This window comes from Macrotis lagotis, chromosome 2, assembly GCF_037893015.1.
Source record: "Macrotis lagotis isolate mMagLag1 chromosome 2, bilby.v1.9.chrom.fasta, whole genome shotgun sequence".
In the NCBI taxonomy this organism is placed as follows: Eukaryota; Metazoa; Chordata; class Mammalia; order Peramelemorphia; family Peramelidae; genus Macrotis; species Macrotis lagotis.
Window position 1 is genome coordinate 134,243,446 of NC_133659.1, and position 22,323 is coordinate 134,265,768.

At 37.2% G+C, this 22,323-nt stretch overlaps 1 protein-coding gene across 3 annotated transcripts in view; it reads left to right on the plus strand.

Annotated features, from left to right (window-relative positions):
- The window catches only part of SMYD3 (SET and MYND domain containing 3), a 1,048,891-nt gene that overhangs the window by 797,547 nt on the left and 229,021 nt on the right, over nucleotides 1–22,323 (plus strand). For all 3 annotated transcript variants that reach the window (XM_074222846.1, XM_074222848.1, XM_074222849.1), the window contains 2 exons: nucleotides 11,961–12,028; nucleotides 15,579–15,681. In XM_074222846.1, coding sequence (XP_074078947.1) covers nucleotides 11,961–12,028; nucleotides 15,579–15,681 — 171 coding nt within the window. The remainder of the gene's footprint in view (nucleotides 1–11,960; nucleotides 12,029–15,578; nucleotides 15,682–22,323) is intronic.

Genomic DNA, 22,323 nt, shown 5'->3' on the forward strand with positions numbered 1-22,323 from the left:
ACATACTTAACCATCAAAATACTGACATACTATACTAATATATTTCCCCAGATTTTTAAAATATATGCATTTTATTTATACACATCAGTGTGGGGGGATTCCAGTCTGGAAATACCTTCCATCTCTGCAAACTGGCAAATTGGTCTGTAACTTCTCTTCTTAGACAGTTAGCTGCCTGGGCTGCTGAAAGATTGTATTACTAGTTTACACAGGTAGTATGTGAGAGACAAACTTAGCTCTTCCTGCTCCAAAATCATGCTTTTAACTACTGTCCCACACTATCATATATAAATGAATTTATATGTTTATATTTACTTATATAAAAATATCCACTTCTCTACCAAAGACTTATCTACCCATTAAAGAGTCATCAACTAAGTCATAGAAGGATTGTGCTCTGAGAAGTTCTCCATACCAATTAAGCCAGAGATCTTTCATTTATTTGCACATGAATTTGTTTTACATATTTTGATTATACACAGCTGTGTCCAATAAAATTATAAATACTTCAGAATGCCCCTTGATTCCCTCAAACACCCCCGTCTTCTCTTTATATTAACTAGAAATGGGCAGCATCTTCTCTCAGATTGCTGTAAAACCCTTACCTGAGGAGAGCCTCTCTGTTCTTCTTTATCCTAGTTTCTACCCTTTATCACTGAATGGGGTTTGCCTTGGTCAGATTGAAACCTGTTAAAGACCTTAGCTTAAAAAGGCCAAGGTCTCCCACTACATGCAGAGCTATCTCCCATCATCCTGTTCTGTATCTGGGCACTGGACCCAGATGGCTCCAGAAGAGAAAATGAGGTTGGTGACTTTGCACAGCCCTCCTTCAATTAAATCCACTTCACTTGCATGTCATGGTATCACATCTCTGGTGTCATGGTCCTTTTCTAGAATGAAGGACAAACAACAACAAAAATTTCTACCAACACATCGAAAGATTAAAACTTAGATGACAACTTGTCAAACCTGGATCCTGAGTTTTTGAAATGAGTTCAGTATACAGATGAATATAATTATTATGGAGTTAGGAAACTCATGTGCTAGTCCTTAGCATTTTCATTAATCAATGGCTTAACCCAGTCTTATCCTCCATGGGTCTTGATTTCCTTATCTATCAAATGAAAATAATATCTATTTTACCCACTCTGTGGGGTACTGTGAAGACCAAATGAGGTGTCTCATGCTGTACTCTTTTGTAGGGGATGGCTCTTGATGTTGTTCAATCATCCAGTCCAGTCTGACTCTTCATAACCCCATGCACACCAATACTGACCATGGGTTTTTTGGGATTTGGGGGGGCAAGGATATAGGAATAATTTGCCATTTCCTTCTCTAGTAGATTAAGACAGAAATTAAGTGACTTACCCAGGGTCACAGAATTAGTAAGCATCTGAGGCTGGATATTAACTCTGGTCTCCCTGAATCCAGGCCCAGTTCTCTATCTATTGGGCCACCAAGGTACCTCTGGCCTATAGTGGGCATTTACAAATGTTTAATGACAGATTGATTGGCTTTCCTGGCTTCCTTCAAGTCTCAGATAAAAACTCACTTCTTTATTTTTTAATTTATTTTCATTTATTTGAGTTTTATAATTTTCCCCCCAATCTTACTTCCCTCCCCCACCCCACCCCCCACGGAAAGCAATCTGTCAGTCTTTGTTTCCGTGTTGTACATTGATCCAAATTGAGTATGATGAGAGAGAAATCATATCCTTAAGGAAGAGACAAGAAGTCTAAGAGGTACCAAGATCAGACAATAAGATATCTGTTTTTTTTCCTAAATTAAAGGGAATAGTCCTTGAACTTTGTTCAAACTCCACAGCTCTTTATCTAGATACAGATGGCACTCTCCTTTGCAGATAGCCCAAAATTGTTCCTGAGCGAGTCCATCAAAGTTGATCATTGCCCCCATGTTGCTGCTAGGGTGCACAGTGTTTTTCTGGTTCTGCTCATCTCACTCAGCATCAGTTCATGCAAATCCCTCCAGGCTTCCCTGAAATCCCGTCCCTCCTGGTTTCTAATAGAACAGTAGTGTTCCATGACATACATATACCACAGTTTGCTAAGCCATTCCCCAATTGAAGGACATTAACTTGATTTCCAATTCTTTGCCACCACAAACAGGGCTGCTATAAATATTTTTGTACAAGTGATGGTTTTACCCTTTTTCATCATCTCTTCAATACCCAGTAGTGGTATTGCTGGGTCAAAGGGTATGAACATTTTTGTTGCTCTTTGGGCATAGTTCCAAATAGCTCTCCAGAAAGGTTGGATGAGTTCACAGCTCCACCAACAGTATAATAGTGTCCCAGATTTCCCACAACCCTTCCAACAATGGTCATTATCCTTTCTGGTCATATTGGCCAATCTGAGAGGTGTGAGGTGGTACCTCAGAGAAGCTTTAATTTGCATTTCTCTAATAATTAATGATTTAGAGCAATTTTTTATATGGCTATGGATTACTTTGATTTCTTCATCTGTAAGTTGCCTTTGCATATGCTTTGACCTTTTGTCAGTTAGGGAATGGCATTTTGAAAAACTCACTTCTTTAAGAAGCCTTTTCTGATTTTCTTTAATGCTATCTGGTTGCCCCCAACTCTCTGGGCAATAGAAGAAAAAGAGGCATATTTGGATTATAAATGACTTTTAAAAAGTCAGCAGTTCTAAAAAGAAAAAATATATAAAATGTTTTATAAATATAAGGAGTTGTTTTTATTGAGTATCTAAAAAATTAACTGCATTTTTCAAGTAGGTGGCCAGGACCATAGGTTTCTTGGACTTGTGCCTTAGTTTCTCCTTTTTTAATATACAATTGATGATTCTCTACAATTTATTTCCCCCTTCCTCTCCCTCCTCCTGCTGTGACTTCACTGTGTAGATTGATGATCTTTTAGGGAGTGGGTCATAGAAAGAAGGCTCTACCATATGAATAAAAACCATTCAAGAATGAAAAAAAGCAAACCTTGGTTCTTGCTGGAGGAAACACCTTTTATCTTTAGCAATATTTTCCCTCCTGTTTTCTCTCTCTGCCTATGTTTTGTGAAAGGAGGCCAGAATTATGCTGGGCCGTTTCATTTTTCTCCCTTTTTTCTTCCTGTTGAAAAACAAAAGGCTCCTCATATTGGTAGTTCCTCTTTGAATGCAGTTTTCCATTCTGTGCTTTCTGGTATTGGGGCTTTTTTGTTCACTGCTGAGTCTGTTTTCCTTAACCTCCATCATAGGAACCATTTCTGTTCACATCAATCTTTGTTTTAACAACCAGAGAGAGAGGGAGGTGAATTTGTGAGGAATGAAGGGAAACTGGAGCAGAATCCAAGTGAAATGCCTCCAAATAAAGCCTGACTGAGAAGCTCAAAGCATGCCCTGTCTTCAACATCCCTTTCCACTATTTTGCTGAGAGGCTTCATTTTTTTAGAATGCTCTTCAACTAAAATAGAAAATGTCCATCTTCTGGTCCTTCCTTGGTGGTATCTTACACTCTGCATTCCTTATCAGAGTGAAAGCCCTTCCCACTATGTATTGTCAAGAATTGGCAGGGGTGGTTAGGTGGTGTAGTGAATAGAGCGCTGGCCTTGGAGTCAGGAGTACCTGAGTTCAAATGCGGCCTTGGCCTCGGACACTTACTAATTACCTAGCTGTGTGGCCTTGGGCAAGCCACTTAACTCTATTTGCCTTGCAAAAACCTAAAAAAACAAACAAACAAAAAAACAAAAAAAGATAATGGTGGGCACTTATAGGAATGCATAGTATACAGACATAAAAATGCACACTCTCTCACACACACATAAATTCTTGGTATTCTTTATATATGCCTAAATGTACATACATCTATGTCTTTGCCTTTGTGTTAGATATGTGTATGTATGTGCTCTTTCTCTCTCTCTCTCTCTCTCTCTCTCTATGTCTCTCTCTCTCTCTCCCCCCTTCCTCTTTCCCTCCCTCTACCCTTCTTGCTCCCTCTTTCCCTTTCCTCTCCTTCTTCCTATCTCCCTCTTCCTTTCCCTTTCTCTTTCCCCTCTTTCCTTTCTCTCTCCCCTTCTCTTCCTTCTGTTTTCCTCTCTCCCCTTCCCCACTATCTCTTCCTCTCTCCTTTCCTCTTTCCCTCTCCCTCTCTCCCCTCTTCCCCTCTCCCCTCTTCCCCTTTTCCTCTCTCCCCCTACTTCTCTCTCTCTCCCTTATTCATCTGTTTTTCATATTTAAATATTTCCCTTGATTTCCTTCTCTTCCTCCTCCTCCCTTTCTCTCTCCTCTTCCTTAATCTCTTTGTGTCTATCTTTTTCTGAAGTCATTTAAATACCTTTAATGTTAGCTTTGTGAAAAGATTTTTGCAAGAAAATTGGCTTCACACTTAGTAATAAATGTGATTTTGAGATTTCCCCAGGGAGATGGAAGCACATACTATATATGATGTTTACTGTGCTTTCTAAACAAGAGAGAGAAATAATTACATCGTTCTGTACAATTATTTTGTATGAAAAAATGCTTTTTTTACTTCATATCTGTCAACTCTCTCCATTCTCTTTGATTCCCCCTTGTGAGTTTAATAAACTTAAATGTAGAATAATCTAGTTCAGAAAACATGGCTTTGTCCCAAGTAATTTTTAAAGTGCTTCTCTATTTGTGTAAAGTATAGTAGGGCAGGATTCTGCCCACACTGTGCAATAGAAAAATTATGAAAAGAAAGTGTGAAAGTTATGAAAGTCATCTTAGAATTAGGCACAATTTCTTAGCATAAGTGTTTTTAAATGTCTGGACTAGGGAAAGTGCATCTGGCCCCTTTAAAAAGTAGAGGCAGTTTAGGAAATTAAGCTTAGCATCTTGCTGGAACTGTCAGTGAAGAGATCAATCGTGCCTAGGATGTAGGTAATTAATCAGTAAACACCTAGCAACCAAGGAAGGACCTGAGGGGAGAAAGGAGACTGCTGATTTTCTCCTATTAAAGAAAGACCATCACAGGGGATTCACCTTGTTAACATCCATGTACCTTGCTTAAGCTCTCTCTTTTTGGGCTTCTGTAGAATAAAAAAAATACAGTTTCTTTCCCATGCAAAGACATAGAAGGAAACAGTTTTATTTAATAGCAAGGACACTGAGTACCAGTTAACAGAGCAAGAAATACAAATTCTCATTTAAACCTAGGGCAGGAGAAAAGTTGGAATGGTTTTTAGCTAGTGGGTCCCATGGTTAGAACCTTGGACCTGGAGTCAGGAAGACTCATCTTCCTGAGTTCAAATATGGCCTCAGACATTTACTAGTTGTGTGATCCTGGGCAAGTCACTTCACCCTGTTTGCCTCAGTTACATCATATAAAGAAAGAAATGACAAATCACTCCAGAACCTTTGCCAAAAAAAAAAAAACCCAAACCCAAATGGGTCACAGAGTCAGACATGGCTGAAATGAATAAAATGACTGAACAACAACAAAGAGATGGTGAAGATTCTAGGTTACCAAAGTAGCCTCACACAAGGCAAGAATGATTCAGGATGAGATGATGCAGTCAATTTTGGAGTTAATACAAGGGTTAAACAGTGATTGTTCCAACAAATAACCTGTGAGAAAAGTACTGAGTAGTGGCTTATTGACTTTAGGATCACATACAAAGTCTTTGGCATTTAAGGCTTTTTAAATCTGGTTTGTGCTTACCTTTCTAGACTTAATTAATATTCCTCTTTAATATACCCTCTAGTTAGACCAAACTGGATCTCTTGTCTCTGGACTCCCAAATCTAGAATTTACTCTGTCATTAGTCCTCTTAGAATACCTACATTCATTTAGATGTCAGCTAAAGGGATATTTTCTTCAAGAGACTTTTTTTGCTTTCTATATCACCTTGTAACTAAGAGTAGAAAACAGTGGCCTCAGAGTCAGGAAAATCTGGATTCAAATCCCCATGCCAGTACATTTTGGCTGTGTGACCCTGGGCAAGTTACTTGACTTCTGCCTCAGTTTCCTCATGTTTGACAAAGAGGGTCATAAAAGCACTGACCTCTCAGAGTTGTGAGATCAAATGAGAAAGTCATTGTAAAGCCTTTAGTCCAGCACATAGTAAAGAGGCAGCTAAATGGCTCAGTGGCTAGAGTACTGCCCTTGGACTCAGAAGGACAGGAGTTCAAATCCAGCTTCTGTCACTTACTAGCTGTGTGACTTTGGGCAAGTCACTTAACCCTGATTGCCTTGCATCCAGGGCCGTCTCCAGTCATCCTGATTCATAGTTGGCCACTGGATCTAATGAGTGGAGGAAAAAGTGAGGCTGGTGACTTAGCACAGTTCCCCCCCACCCCCATCCAATTCATTTGCTTGTCATGGCATCATCTCCCTGATGTTTCTGTCTTCCTTGAAGGGTAAAAAAAAGAAGGGTAAACATTATGATGATAATAATAATTAGCATTATTATCATTATTTAACCTCTTAATACTTTGACCATTCAAGGACTTGTATTAAGAAGAAATTGCCTTCCTGGGAGTTCCTCTGTATATTAATGAAATCAAAAGTCTAGTTCCCACTAACCTCTATATTTTCTATCTACTTACAATTTTATACATGCCTTTTCCCCTGACAAAGTATACACATCTTGAGGTAAAGGAATGCTTTGGTTTTGTCTTTGTACCTTCTCCAGTGTCTGGGATCTAATAAATAGTACCTAATAAGTGATTATTGACTGATGACCAAATCCTCTCCAAATTTTATATCTCTTTCGTTTTAATCCAATGTATGTATCACTTTTGTATAAAGGTCATTATACACTAGTCATTGGGATGATTTAAAGGTTTAAAAGAGTTTCTTTTTGTTATTGCTGTTAAAAAAATATAAAGGAGAGAAAGTGGTCTTAGTTTACCCCATGCCTATGACTAGATTAACTGTTTGAACCATGGGCCCACTGACAAAACAACACTTATCGCCTGGTGCCTGCTTCCTCTACATAAGGGGCAGCTACAGCCATCTCGGTGCTTTTCATGCAAAGTCATCTGTAAAGGGACAGCAATTGTGTCCCAAGAATATTCAGTCACTTTTTCATTTATGATTTGCCTTTTTTTTGTTAAATATATTTGCGAAGATGCATGTATATTTTGGTTTTTTTTTAACCATCTACATATCAAGCATTTAACAATTCTGAAGGTGATTTCCTATACACTAGAAACACTTGCATTCTGTCAATTGTCACAAAAAAAATTTGTCAAAAAAATTTTTTGAGGAAATATATGTTTAAATTCACATATGAGATGTGAAATGAATACCTTTTTCTGATAATAATGGTATTTGTGACATTACCTGGTCCACATCATGGTTTATTGCTTCAGACTGCACTTGTTAGGGAGACAGACTGCTGGTTGGTATAATCAAGAGAGTTTGGAAATCTTGAGTTCAAATCCTCTCTCAGACTCTTACTTGTTGGGTGACTCTAGGCAGGCCCCTTAACTTCAGTTTCCTCATCTGAAAAATAAAGACAATGGACCCTATCTCCTTGTCTTTGATTGTTGTGAGGATAAAATGAGATGGTTTTTGTAAAGCTCTACAGAAATGATAGCTCTTGTTCAGTATTTTCTAATCCTCATGACCCCATTTGAGGTTTCTGGGCAAAGATACTGAAGTGGTTTTTGCCATTTTCTTCTCCAGCTCATTATACAGTTGAGGAGGCTGAGATAAATAAGATTAAATGATTTTCCCAGGGTCACACAGCTAGTTAAGTGTCTGAGTCCAGATTTGGACTCAGATCTTGTTGATTCCAACTGGTGCTCTAACCACCTGGGTATTAAGCGGTAGATATTACTCTCATTAAGAATAAACACTTATGCTCATCCAGCCTTTCTGGAGAGCAATTTGGGATTATGCCCAAAGGGCAACAAAAATGTGCATACCCTTTGACCCAGCAATACCACTACTAGGTCTATACCCTGAAGAGATGATAAAAAAAGAGTAAAAAACATCACTTGTACAAATATTTATAGCAGCCCTGTTGTAGCAAAAAATTATAAATTAAGTGAATGTCCTTCAATTGGGGAATGGCTTAACAAACTGTGGTATATGTGTGTCATGGAACACTATTGTTCTATTAGAAATCAGGAGGGATGGGAATTCAGAGAAGCCTGGAGAGATTTTACATGAACTGATGCTTAGTGAGACGTGCAGAACCAGAAAAACATTGTATACCCTAACAGCAACATGGAGGTGATGATCAACCCTGATGGACTTGCTCATCCCCTCAATGCAACAACCAGGGACAATTTTGAGCTGTCTGCAATGGAGAATACCATCTGTATCTAGAGAAAGAATTATGGACTTTGAACAAAGACCAAAGACTATTACTGTCAAATTAGAAAAAAAAAAGCATTATTTATTATGTAATTTTACTATCTCATACTTTATTTTTCTTTCTTAAGAATATGATTTCTCTGTCATCACATCAACTGAGATCAATGTATATAACATGGAATGAATGTAAACACCTAACAGAATGCTTTCTGTGGGGGGGGCAAGAATGGGGGGAATTGTAAAACTCAAAGTAAATAAAATCTTTCTTTTAAAAAAAGAATAAATGCTTATTCTCTTTGAGCCTAGAACTTCTCCCTTCAAGTACTTTACTGACTTTTTTTAGAGAACTTTTTGATTTTTCTCCCCCTTTTTCCAGGTCTTTAAAAGGTTTGGTTGGTTGCCCATTAGAACCAACTCCTGAGGTGCTTTTTATTTCAGGGAATTTCCCTTACCCATCGGCTGTCTCTTTGCAAGATTGAAAACCTCGGATTTAAAACTATTTCCTAAGGAAAGATGGAGAGAACATAAAACTGCATTCATTAACATGAAGGATAATGATAAAATATGATTCAGTTCCATATTGTGGCCAATTAAATGAAAACATTTCTAAATTAATACAAATATTAATTTTTGAACATGGAAAACCTTTTTTCTTTTCATGTAATTGCTTTGATTCTTTGGGATGATCTTTTTAATAGGCCTTTCTTAATTTGCATTAGAATTCCCTGTTGTGGTTGGCAGACTTGTCATTCACTGAATTATATGCTGTTCGTGTGTATTCAAAGTGTTTCTCTTTTATCCCTACTCAATTTCCAAAAAAAAAAAATAAGCAAAGTAACATGCAACTCCCTCCCCCTAATGCCAATTTAACTAGCTATTAACTGTTCATTTTTAAAAGACTGTTCCAGAACATGTCTTTTCTATAACTTGTTACCTGACAGATATTTCAAAGAATAAGAATAGTTTAAGAACATAAATTATTAGGAGTCAAAGGTCATCTGATCCAGCTCTGCCCTCCCCTCTCTTACAGATGAGGAAACTGAGTCCCTAGTCTTATAGGAAATAAATAATACAAATTTAATCCCAGTGCCAATGCTCTTTGTTTTATTGTGATTGTTCACTTGTCTCATAACCTGATTCTGATTTTTCTTGGCAAACATATTGGAGTAGTTTGCTATTTCCTGCTCCAGCTCATTTAACAAATGAGGCAAACAGAGATTAAGTGACTTGTCCAAGGTTATACAGCTAGGAAGTGTCTTTGAATTTAGAAAAAGGAGTCTTCCTGATTCCAGGTTCAGGACTCTATCTACTGTATCATCTAACTGAGTCAACCCAAGTATTCGACTCTGTTGGATCAGGATCTTTTAAAATACCACAACACAAGCAGGATGGCAAGAGCCTTCTAAGGCCATCAGAAGTGTAGCAACTAAGGAGTAGTCAATTTAATTTTGTCTGACTACTCCAACTCTCAAACCTTTAACTTATTATAACTGATCTTAGATCTATTTTTCTACCCTAAGAAGAAAGTAATAATAGCTAGCATTTAAATAACACTACACACTGAGTGGAAGAGTTTTATATCCTCATTTTGTAATTGAGGAAACTGAGATAGAGATTAAGTAACTTGCCTTATCCTGAATGAATAGAAACTTGTAAAGATATTTTGTTTGGCTTTAGTAACTCAGTATAAAGGAAAAAAATGAAAATTTGACCTCAGATCAATTCAGAGTTCAGTAGAATCTCAATTCTTACTTCTTTGTGTTTTTGTTAATGTCCTGATTCTGCTTTACAATTATAATGTGTGATAAGATGCATAAGAAATTTTAAATGTTCAAAATATCCCCAGAGAAAATTCAAGATTTTCTGTAGCACATTTCTACCACCCCACATACATACAGAGTGTTTGTAGACATGATCTATTAAAGTTAATGGAAAACAGGCACTATTTAATATATTTAAATGAGATGTGATCCAAACATATGTATGTGCACCTTTTTATTTCCTATTTTTTAAATTACATTTTATCAAACTTATGGAGAAAAGATGCCATATCATGATAAGCTACAATAAGCTCACAAAATCCAGCATAATACGAGTAAAGATTAATGGAAGTTTCTTAGTGTTTGCGTCATTTGCTTTAGGTTTCTCTCCTGGTTATTATGTAGACCTTTAGAAATGTCTTCTCTTTCTTGTTCTTCTTTTTCCTCATATGGCAGAAGAGAATCAGAATGCGTAGGCAGTTGTAGTAACAGGTTTATCTCAAGTATTTCGTTTGGGGTTTTTGTTGTTGTTGTTGTTGTTTTGTTAGGGTGGAAGGGGAAAAGAATAAGAATTTGCTATTTTCTCTAGAATCTCAAAGTCCACAGAATCTAAGACTTAAAGTCTCAGATAGAAAATCTCCCCAAAGGTCCCCCCAAATGGGAAGGGTTCAATTTTGTCCCAAAAGAGGTCCTGTATGTAACAGTGACAACCCTGGTTCCCTCTGCCTGAAGCCCAGAGAGATTACATTTCACTCCTCTCTTAGGGTCCTCTGATACCCTCAGAAGGGTTTGAAAGGATCTGATTTCTCTATCATTAGCTCAAGCTCCCACCAATTGTGTTCTCCAATTTTAGAGGCCATATGAACCCTAAAGAAAAAACTTATATCCCCCCCCCGTTTTTATATTGCCCCTTCAGGATATTAGCTTGCAAAAATATTAGCATCTTACAAAAAAAAAGATATGAGGCATTAAAAAGGAGATCTCAGTGTTCATGTTTAGAAAAAAAATGGTACCTAGACTCTACCCCCAAAAGAAAGTAATAATAGCTAGCATTTAAATAATAGTTCACATTGAATGAAGAGCTTTATCAACCTCATTCTGTAGTTGAGGAAACTATAGTAAAGATTAAGTAACTTGCCTAGCGTTAACACAGATGGGAAGTGTCTGAGGTTGCATTGGAATTCTGGTTTTCCTGCCTCCAATCCTAACATTTTATCCATTGTACTACCCAGCTTCCTCTGCACCTCATCATAGCTTCAGGTAGGTGTTAATACACATTTACAGTGGCAATTTGGGAGTGTCAGACAATTTGCCTGTGTGAAATAATCTTTTAGACCATAAGAAACTTATACTCAGTGAATCATCTGTGTTTTTTTTGCAGCCTTGAGACAGCTTGGTTGTACAGTGGATAGATCTGGTTCTGGAGTTAGGAAGACCTGAGTTCAAATTCAATCTCAGATACTTATTAGCTATGTTGCCCACAGCATGCTGCTCAATCTCTGTCTCAGTTTCCTCATTTGTAAGATGAAAATAATAACAGTACCTATCTCCTGGGGTTGTTGAAAGACTCAAATGAGATAATGATAATGATGGGCACATAAATGCTATACTGATAAATGTTAGCTTCTTTGTTTAATAGATTCTATGTGACTGTTTTCTTCTATACCTGAACATATAGAGCAGCCTTTTTTAATTGCCCTTTGCCTTCTCTGTAAAATGTTAATATTTCTACATGTAATAGCTTACAATTTTCAGTAGAGCACTTCCCTGATTTGATCACTTAAAAATGAAAATGAAAAAAAAGTGTTAGCACTAGTCTTGGACGTATCACCAATCTAGTTTTCAAAAACACTCTCTGCATTTTATTTTCAAATGTTATTTTTCTTGGATATGAAGTTTTCAAAATGTCTTTCTGTTAACCCCAGTTTCTCCCTCTTGTTTTTACAGGTGATCTGTAACGGTTTCACCATCAGTAATGGAGAGATGCAGGAAGTTGGTGTTGGCCTGTATCCTAGGTACTGTGGACAGTATTTCATTTACTGACAGAAAATGCTTTTTCTTTCTTTCTCATTTTCTCTTTCTTTCTCCTTCCCTTTCCTTCTCCCTTTTCTCCCTTTCTCTATTTTTCTGTATTTCCTTCCTTTCCCCCCTCACAGAGGTACCTAGGAGGGCCCAGTAAAAGAACCAAATGAGAAACTTAATAATAAATCACCAGACATTGGAAAACTTTGAGTTTAGAAAATGTTCTTTTGACTTTTCATCGTGAGTTTACAGAAATTACATGGAGTTGGGAATCCACTGAGTTCTTATTCTTTGAGGCCTTTTATGATTAAAATAAAGAAATGAAAGCTGATAATAATGTTAAAATGGGTCACAACAACAAAAATATGCAAATTTTGTTATAGCTTTCCTATTCAATAATAAGCATTCATTAATTACCTACTGTTCTCAGGCAAAGATAAAAATCAAACAAAGACAAAATCAAAATCAGTCTCTGACCTCAAGGAATTTACATTCTAGTTACATCTCTACCCTACTGATAGGTCACAGTGAAGGGAAGAGAAAAAGTCCAGCATATTTTATATCCTGAGTTCTCTCATTAAAAATAGATATCTCAAGGATGCTTAAATGGTTCTTCTAATTCCTTTCCTAAAACACATGTACCCAGACCTCCCATCCAATTACCTGATTTCCCTCCTAAGAAAATCAAAATCAAGGGGCAACTACATGGCATAGTGGATAGAACACTGGCCCTGGAGCCAGGAGGACCTGAGTTCAAATCCAACCTCAGACACTTAATAATTACCTAGTTGTGTGACCTTGGGCAAGTCACTTAACCCCATTGCCTTGCAATGCCCCTCCCCAAGAAAAGCAAAACTATCTAATGACATTTCCTTCTTTTCTATTAAAGCTGGGGTTCTCTTTTCATACTTGCTCGTGTCATGGACCTTTTGGTTCAGTGAAGTGCCTATAATGTACTCAAAGTGTGTTAAGCTCTTCATCATATATCATAGATTTCAGACCCTTTCTCAGAATAGAATAATGCTTTAAATATATATATATATAAATATTTTAAAAACCACATAGGATTAAATAGGAAGCCAATTATATTGAAATACAATTAGATATTTTTAAAACATTGTTTCATTATTGTGTCATCAGAAATCTATTATGAAATCCTTGAATTTTTGAGGTCTGAGATATTGACTGTTGAGCCAGCTTCCTTTCGGCTATAAATCATTATGATAACTCAAATGCAAGTCTTCCTCATCTCCATTGCTTAGAATCCTTCATTTCCATTAAACCTCAGCTCATACTCCACCTTCTCCAATGAAACCTTTTGAATCCCCTCTGATAGTTGCTAGGACTCTCTAAAAAAAAATAATAATAACACTTACCATGTGCCTCTATATTTATTTTCTGTTTGTGCTGTATATGTTTGTATGTGTGTGAGCACACCACTAGTGACAGCCTGGTGTTGGGAAGAACAGAGTTCAAATTCAGTGTTAGACACTTATAGGCTGTGTGACCCTAAGCAAGTCACTTAGTCTCTTTCTTAGTTTCTTCATCTGTAAAATAGAAATAATAGCACCTATCTCATATGGTTATTGTGAGGATCAAATGAGATAACATGAAAAACAATCTGCAAACTTTTTAAAGCTATATTGGCAGCTAGATAACACAATGGATGGAGTACCAGTCCTGTAGTCAGGAAGATCTTCCTGAGTTCAAATCTAGCCTCAAGACACTTACCAGCTGTGTGATCCTGGAAAAGTCACTTAACCCTGTCTGCCTCAATTTCCTCATGTAGCAGATGAGCTAGAAAAGAAAATGACAAACCACTCTAGGATCTTTGCTAAGAAAACCCTAAAATAGGGTCATTAAGAATCAAGCATGACATAAAAGTCTGAAAAGCAACAAAAATAAGTGCTAGCTTATGTTTGTGTCTTTTTCCTCAGGAGGATATAAACTTCTTGGGGTCAGACATTTTAATTTTTTACTTTTTATTTCCAGTTCCTCACACGTAGTGACTAATAAATGCTATTCAAAGGTTCCTCAACATTGTCTTTACACTGGGTAGTATATAGAGCAAGTATTAATTCAGTCCATTTTGTAAGTGAATAATTGAGGGCCAGAGTGATGGAATAGTGAGTGGCAGAATTAGACCTAGAACCCAGGTCTCCTGGCTCCCAGATCACACAGTGTTCATTTCAGTACAACCTGCTGATGTTTATCTCTATTTGTATTCTGTATAATTTTACCAGAAAAATAGTTGGAGGTGACACCAGAGACCATTCTGTCCATTGATAGCAATAATAATCCCTTCTATCACATATTGGGGAAAAAATGGTTAATCCAACCTGTACTCGAAGTTAGAAGGAACCCCCTGTATATGAGAACAGGACAGCCCATTAGATCCTTGAAGAAACTGCCTTACTAGACACTAGTAAGGAACTGTTCTTGTTCCAAGAAAAGGCTAAAAACATTTTTATTCATAAACAAGCCTAATTAACTTCTTTCACTTAGAATATTTTATTGCACAGGAATTAAATTGGTTACCTGTCTCCTAAGTCCATAATTAAAACTCCTAAAAGTTAATTATTGAAGCTGTCTTCTCCCCATCCCCAATCTGAAGTCTTTCTTGCTCAACATAATCATTTCAATTCAAGTGTCTATTTCAATTTTATGACCAATGAGAAATGTCTAGACAGAGATGCCTCAGTAATTTATTTTCTGCATGACAGAAGCAGACTCTTAAGAGTGGGAAGGGACCTCAGAGGTCATCTTGTTCATTTGATCCTTTAAACAGTAATCTCCTCCCTGTACAACATCCCTGGCAAATGAAGATCTATCTTTTACCTGAAAAAAGTCCATTTTCTACTTCCCATTCAGCCCATTCTTTTGGGCAGTTTTAAATTAATTTAGGCTCATTCTTATACTTTAATATTAAAGCACTTTATTTCCTATTTTCCATTTGAAAAAAAATGTATAGAAGGTATAATTATTTAAATTTATGCAGTCACATTACCTCCATGAGGCACAGTTTTCTCATTAGTAAAATTATATCTTGGACTTGGTAATAATCCTCAATCATTTGTAGTTTCCAGAAAAAGAAGTGTCCTCCAGTGTTGTAGAATGCCCTGGTATAGAAATTAGGAAACCCAAGTTTGGGTGCCTGTCTCCTACTTGTCTGTTGTTTTGTCAATTAGTTGTTTCTGGGTCTTCAAAAAGTTATTTGGGGGTTTTTTTTGACTAAAAGTGGTTTGCCATTTCATTCTGCAGCTCATTTGACTAACATTGTTAACCAACTTGTCTGAGTTCACAAAGCTGATAATTTTCTGGTGCCAGTTTTGAACTTAGGACTTCTTCACTCCATGCCCCCAAAGTCTATCCATTGTGCTACCTAGCTGCCCTCATATTTCCCATTCCTAACTGTGCTACATTAAGTAGACTGTGTCATTATCCATAACATTAGAACCTTAGACTGGATCATATGTAAAGTCACTATTAATCACAACATCCTATGATCATATTTTTTAAAAAACTATTTCCCTCCCCATCTAGCATGTCTCTGTTGAACCACAGCTGTGACCCAAACTGTGTGATTGTGTTCGAGGGACCCAACCTCTTCCTTCGTGCAGTCCGAAATATTCAACTGGGAGAAGAGGTAATAAATATATTCCTAATTTTGCCCACCCCACATATTTTCTTCAAACATGCCTTCCTTTCTGCTTCTACCCACTAAACTCTTAAAGGATGGACCTCTTGTCCACTTATCAAGAAAAAGAAGGATTAACTGAATCATTGATAGAGTTTAAGGTCCTTGAGAGCAAGGACTGTCATTTTTGTCACCTATCACTCTGCCTGGAATAATGTGAGTAATTAATAAAAATGCTTGTTGACTGAACACTTCTCCCTTTCTTCAATCCACCCCCCCAATTTTATCAGTTCTTATAAATCACAATCTGAAAAATTTCATATTCTCAATTCTTCTCTGGAAGAGAAATTTCTCTGAATTTTTGCTTTTTGTCCCAATGAAAAACTTGGGGGAAATGTGTGAGAAAAGTAGTTTTGCAAAATCATCCTCTTTGTATCCATTTTTTAATGTCTTATATTTACTTTTATATGTATTATTTATACTCCCCTCCCCCCCTTCCCTCCCTCAATGGAAGATAACTTCCTTCAAAGCATGAACTTTTTGTCTTGATATCTCCAGGGTCAGGCATGCACTAGGAAATTAATAAATGTTTGTTGAATGAATGAATGAATGAATGAATGGATCCCATCAATGAAATGAGCACCAGTAATAATAAGCTTGCACTGCATTGAGGGAAGCAAACCTTTCTGTAGTGAAAATATCAAAATGCTTAAAGGAGATCCCCAGAATCCTCTCCTCTTTTAACTAAAGGCAAAGATTTCTCCTTGTTCTATTTATTACTATCTTATGGGAAGAATTCTGGATGCTGATCACCTACACAAAAGTACAAAGTCTGGGGAGAGAGAAGGAGACAGTTGGGGAAGAGGGGAAAATGGAATGTTCTGACCAGAAGGTCATTCTTAACTTCAGTTTTCTGCTCCTTTGAAGGAGGGATTTTCTAAAGGCTAGTGCCCTCACAAACTGTTCTTTAATCTGGATTCAGGATCAGTTAGTTTCTTGTGGGGGTGGGGTCTTTCCTAGAACCTGGTATTATCCCTCTTTTCAGTTTATTTCAGTGGATTATTTATGCCATAAGCTTCTGTTTATTTATACAGCACATAGGCAATAAAACTCAAACCCTTAGATACCATATTTTGTGTAAGCAAGGGATTTGGCTACAATATTTCTGACCCCAAGCTAGTTTCCCTTTGAGCAAGTGAGGTTTTTTCCTTTTACAAAGACATATGCTACGAAACGTATGTTAAGAACAAGTGTACTAATTAAGCTGTGACCATGATAATCCCCAAAGACTAAAGATGATTTTATTGTGTATAATTTGAGGACACTTAACTGAACCCCCTCTGCTGCCATTCTTGGCCATAAGAGGGTTTTGGTCAAAGGTTGGTTGTTTGTTTGGTTTTTTTTCTTTTTTCCCCTTAAGCAAGATCAGAACCAGATTAAACCAAATCAACCACTCCCTTCTGCCCCATGCTGATGAAGGAACAAGGATAACTAATGGAAATAACTGGAGCATTCAAGCACAAATAAAAAGCAAGGTTTCTTACTTCCTCATACTCTAACAGGCCCCCTCCCTTCCCTCCCTAACCATGCCTAGTCCTGGATTCCTCTTCCCACTTGCTTTTCATTCATCTTAAAAGAACTTATTATATCCTTGTGGGACATTTTCCAGATGGAATTCTCCACCAAAAAAAAGTATCCCTAAATTTTAAAATAGGATGAAGAACTACAGAAGTGCTCCAGTAGTCACTGGAGAAAGGGACTAATTTCTTCTTTTATTGCTCCAATGTTGACTTAAATTTGGAGAGCTTAAGGAAGGGATTTCATTAGTGTAATGAACTCTGGGCAAAGAAACTCTTCCCCACCTGAAACTGTTCTGCAACTTAGAAAACTTAGTGAGTTGTCATGGGAGAAAGAGATCTTAAAATCACTTCTCCAGGGTTGCCATGATCATGTATGTGTAAGAAGTGGATCTTAACCTAGGTCTTCTTCAGCTGAATTATATAATTTAGAGTTCCTGAGTTCCAAACCCAATTTTCTTTCTTACTACCAGGGTGATCTTGATTTTCCTCATTTGAAAAATAAAAGGATTGGACAAGCAGATCCCTGAGGTTAATCAGTCATAAAGCATTTATTAATCACCTTAGCCACTGGTTCAAGCTCTGGAGATACACAAAAGGAGGCAAAATAAAGTCCCTCCCCTCAAGAAGTTTACAATCTAATAGGGAGACAAAATATAAACAAATATATACAAGACAAGAAATATACTGGATAAGTGGGAAATAATTAACAGAGGGAAGGCTCTAGAATTAAGAAGGATTGGTCCCTTTGTGTTCAAAATATGCCTGAGGCTTCTTTGGACAAAATTTAAAAAATAGAAAAATAATTCCTAATTTCTCTGTGCTTTATAGATTATCACTGGGAATGCTTTCAGCTCTGATATTATCCTCTGTATCAGCCCCTTCATTCCTTGCCAGCACCCCCAGAGGGCAGAAGAACACTTAATATTGACTTAAATTATGACAATTATTTGTTGGAAGTGTCCAAGCAGAAGCATATTACTATCTCTGCATTTAATAGGGGCTGGAATAGCCAGACTGCTGTAGTTTTTTTCCAGTTTTTCAAATTCTATTTTGGACTCTCAGATTCTCTAACTTGGATGTAGCTGGCTAAGGACCAAAGGGGTAGAAAGTGGGAATCTGGGAATTGTTTGGGATACTCACTGCCCCAGTCCATTTTAGATAGGTTTTTGAGACTTGGAGATTTCCACAAAAAAAGCAAAAGACAAAAAAGAAAAAAAAATTGGACTTTTTATCATTTTTGAGCAAAATGAGAAAGAGACAGCAAATGTTCAGTTGGATCCCTATCTTAATATTTGGGGTGAAAAAGCAATGATATGGGTTCAAATCACACTTTTGACACATCTATGTGACCTTGGGCAAGTCACTCATTCTCTCAGGGTTTCTGTTCCCTCATCTCTGAAATGAGGACATTAGATTAGATATCCCCCAAAGTCTCTTCCAACTCTAAATTTATGAATCTGTGAGCAAAAGATGAGGACAGGATCAAATATCTGTAGGGGTCCAGGTGAGAGATACTCACATGCCTTGGAACCCCATTTATACCCTCCTTCAGTTCTTCTTTGGGGGCACCTAGGTGGTTTTACAAAGCAGACAAAGGATGGTACAGTGATGCAGAAGAGGTCTCAATGTTTTATGAGGAAGATTGTATTCTTACTCATCTATATGTGTTTGGTTTCCCTACCTGTAAAAGCAGGGAGATAGTCCAGAAGAGTGCAGATATTGGAGGGGTTGGGAATGAGGGTTCAGAGAAGTGGGAGTAGTGTGGTAGCACCAAGAAGGAGGAGATAACACCAGGCAGGAAGAAAACCTTTCAAACCTTAAGTTTTCAGGCCATCAAAGTCAAACAGCCCCCACCTGTGAATAATAAGACCATGGGAAAGCTCCACAGAGGAAGCCAGACCATTTGAAGGTAGAAATGGAGAACTTCAAATGTCAGACCTAGAGAAACCAGGGAGTGGAACAGAACTTCTAATATGTCCCAGATTGGAGAGTATCATTACATCTAATGACAGGAAGAAAGAAACAATAATGGGGGTGAGCTGTGGACTTTCCCTAGTCTTTGTATTTCTCTCTCTCTCTCTTCCTAAGACCATAAGGCTCCAGAAACACATTTCTCTTCCAAATAGTAACAACGACAACACTCCCCTCTCCTTACTGAGGGTTTTAATCTTCAATAATGAATTCCCCATGTTTTGTTGTTTCAACTCTGATATTTCTCCTTTACTGGGTCCCTAAGGAGAAAAAGTGCTTTTGTTGTTGTTTTTTTTCTTTTTGTTTTGTTTTGGTTTTTTATAGTTAAAAATCAAAGCACACTTACCAGAGAGATAATAGTTGCCACCTTTAGGGATGTGTTCAGCAATGAAATGTCTTTTATGATCAGGTCTTATAAAATGTAGATGGGAGAAGTCTATTCCTTCCAAGCTACACTCATAGGAATTCATGCCTAACAGAGGCTCTTGTTGTTATAAATAATATTATAGACCAGCAAGCTATAGACCTGAATGAGGCAGTAAAAATATGAGCCTACATGCAAACACTCAATGTAATAATTCCTCAAATACAATTTTAAAACTAAAATCCTTGAATTTTTTTTTCTTTTTATGAAGAGAGTCCTTCTGCTCACCAGAGCTGGTTTAGACTCCTTCAAAAGTTATTAGATATAAAAGACTCAAAAAAGGGGAGGCAACAGAGTCAAAGAACCTGTGTTCAATTCCCACCTTTGATGCCTATATGACCTTGGGCATATTACTTAGCCTCCCTGGGTTTCAGTTTCCTATTTTTAGATTGAGAGATTTAGACTAGGGACCTCTGAGGTCCCTTTATGCTCCATACTGATGGTCTTAAAAAAAGTATTACTATTAGATCTTTATGGGATAATTTTAAAAATCAGTTTTTCACTTAGGGTCTGTATATCTTGAAGGAATTTTGAATTGTAATCAGTTCAATCCAAGGGATGAAGATTTTGTGTGAAAATGTATCTCACTCTCTACTCATGAAAAATTGGTTTTAAATGAAGCAAAATCTCTTAGCATTGAAATTTCCAAGCAATGTACATGGTCAATATTTAGTGATGTCCTTTAGTAGAAAGAGTACTGAATTAAAAGTCAGAGACCCTGTGTTCAAGTTCTTATTCTGTTATTTAACTACCATCAGACTTTGACCAAAGAACTTAATCTTTCTGATCCTTATCAGTAAAATGGTTAGTTTGAAATAGATTAGCAGTGTTAAACTCAGATAGAAATAATCTTTGCTAGTTGCACTAAAAAACCCCACAATTTAACTATGTTGTATTGTAATTTAAAATTTTATCTTGTTAAACATTTCCCCAGTATCTTTTTTCTCTTCTTTTTTGGCTTTTTGCAAGGTAATGGGATTAAATGATTTGCCCAAGGCCATACAGCTAGGTAATTATCAAGTGTCTAAGACTAGATTTGAACTCAGGTCTTCCTGACTCCAGGGCTGGTGCTCTATCCACTGCACCACCTAACTGTACCCCTCCCCTTCCCAATATCTTGTTTTTTAGGTTTTTGCAAGGCAAATAGGGTTAAGTGGCTTGCCCAAGGCCACACAGCTAGGTAATTATTAAGTGTCTGAGGTGGGATTTGAACCCAGGTACTCCTGACTCCAAGGTCCATGCTTTATCCACTATGCCACCTAGCCACCCCTCCCCCCAATATCTTTTTAATCTGTTTCTGTTCACACTCTGGTTTTGTTGGCCAGGGGCCTCAAGTCTGACACTTAGACTAGATGACTTTTTAAGCTTCTTCCAGCTCTAATCTGTGAGCTTATGATTTTAAGCCTTCTTATTGTTTTTTTCAGTCATTTCAGTCTTGTCTAAATTCTTTGTACTCCATTTGGGGTTTTCTTGGTAAAGATAGTGTACTATTTTGCCATTTCTTTCCCTAGATGAGGAAACTGGGGCAAACAGGATTAAGTGACTTGCCCAGGGTCATTCAGCTAGTAAGGGTCAGATTTGAATTTAGGAAAATGAGTCTTCCTGATTGCAGACCTGACACTCTATCCACTAAGCAATCCAGCTGCCACCACCTCATAGTTGCCCCATTTTTTTTAAAGCCTTAAAAACAAACAAATATGAATCTTTTAAAAATCTAGCTTCCTTATTCACTCAGTAAGACTTCCAAGATTAATAATAATACTTTTCTGCTCGAAATTATTTACTCCATTCTCCATAGGAGCTGTAGTAAATTGGTAAAGTGGTCAGCTGCATTTGTGTGTTAATAATATTTTATTTTATTTTATGCTATTAAAGCCACAGCTGATCGATGGCTGAGCTCCATGAATATGTACCAACTAAATGAGCCTTGCACTCATTGAACAGATTCTGAATTAAATCAGCAGGCGAATGAGTCTTTAATAAAGGTTTTTATGCGTTGCTGATTAAATGATTAACATAAACTTGGTTGTGTTTTTCAGCATTAAAATTAAATATGACTTTATAGCATTCAGCCAAAGAGTCGAATGCTAGATATTTCCCTTTAGTTTTGAGAGAAGCCACAATCCTGGGTGATTGAGAAATGACCTGGTCAGTCCCAGCAGCTTTGAGAACCAGTCCAACTAGACTAGTTCCCATTGTAACCATCTATTCATTAGCCCCTCCATGACCCAAATAACAGCCCAGCTCCAAATGGGGGAGACTTTGCATTTGGACTTTAATGTTTTCACTCATGAGATTCCATAGAAAATGGGCACATTTTCAAAATGGGAGCTCATTGGTTGGTAGCTATAGGTAGTTATGGGGAAACCAACCAAGACCTTTTCTCAATCCATTTAGTGTTTTGTAGTTGAAAGAAATAATTTCACCTCCTGTTACCAGATGACTTCTTTGTAAGAGAACTGACAGATTTTTTTGTTTTTGTTATTGTTATCAAGATAGCATTTACTTATATTATATTTTACCAATGTGAGCAAAGATGGCTTTGGTAAATTAACTCCAAGTACCTCATGGGTACTTGACTTGAATGATTTTCTTTGATAGTAGAATTGGATTGGTAGCTGGGAAATGTACCTAAAGGCCAGAGCCCCACTGACCAGAGCAAAGTAGAAGCTTCCA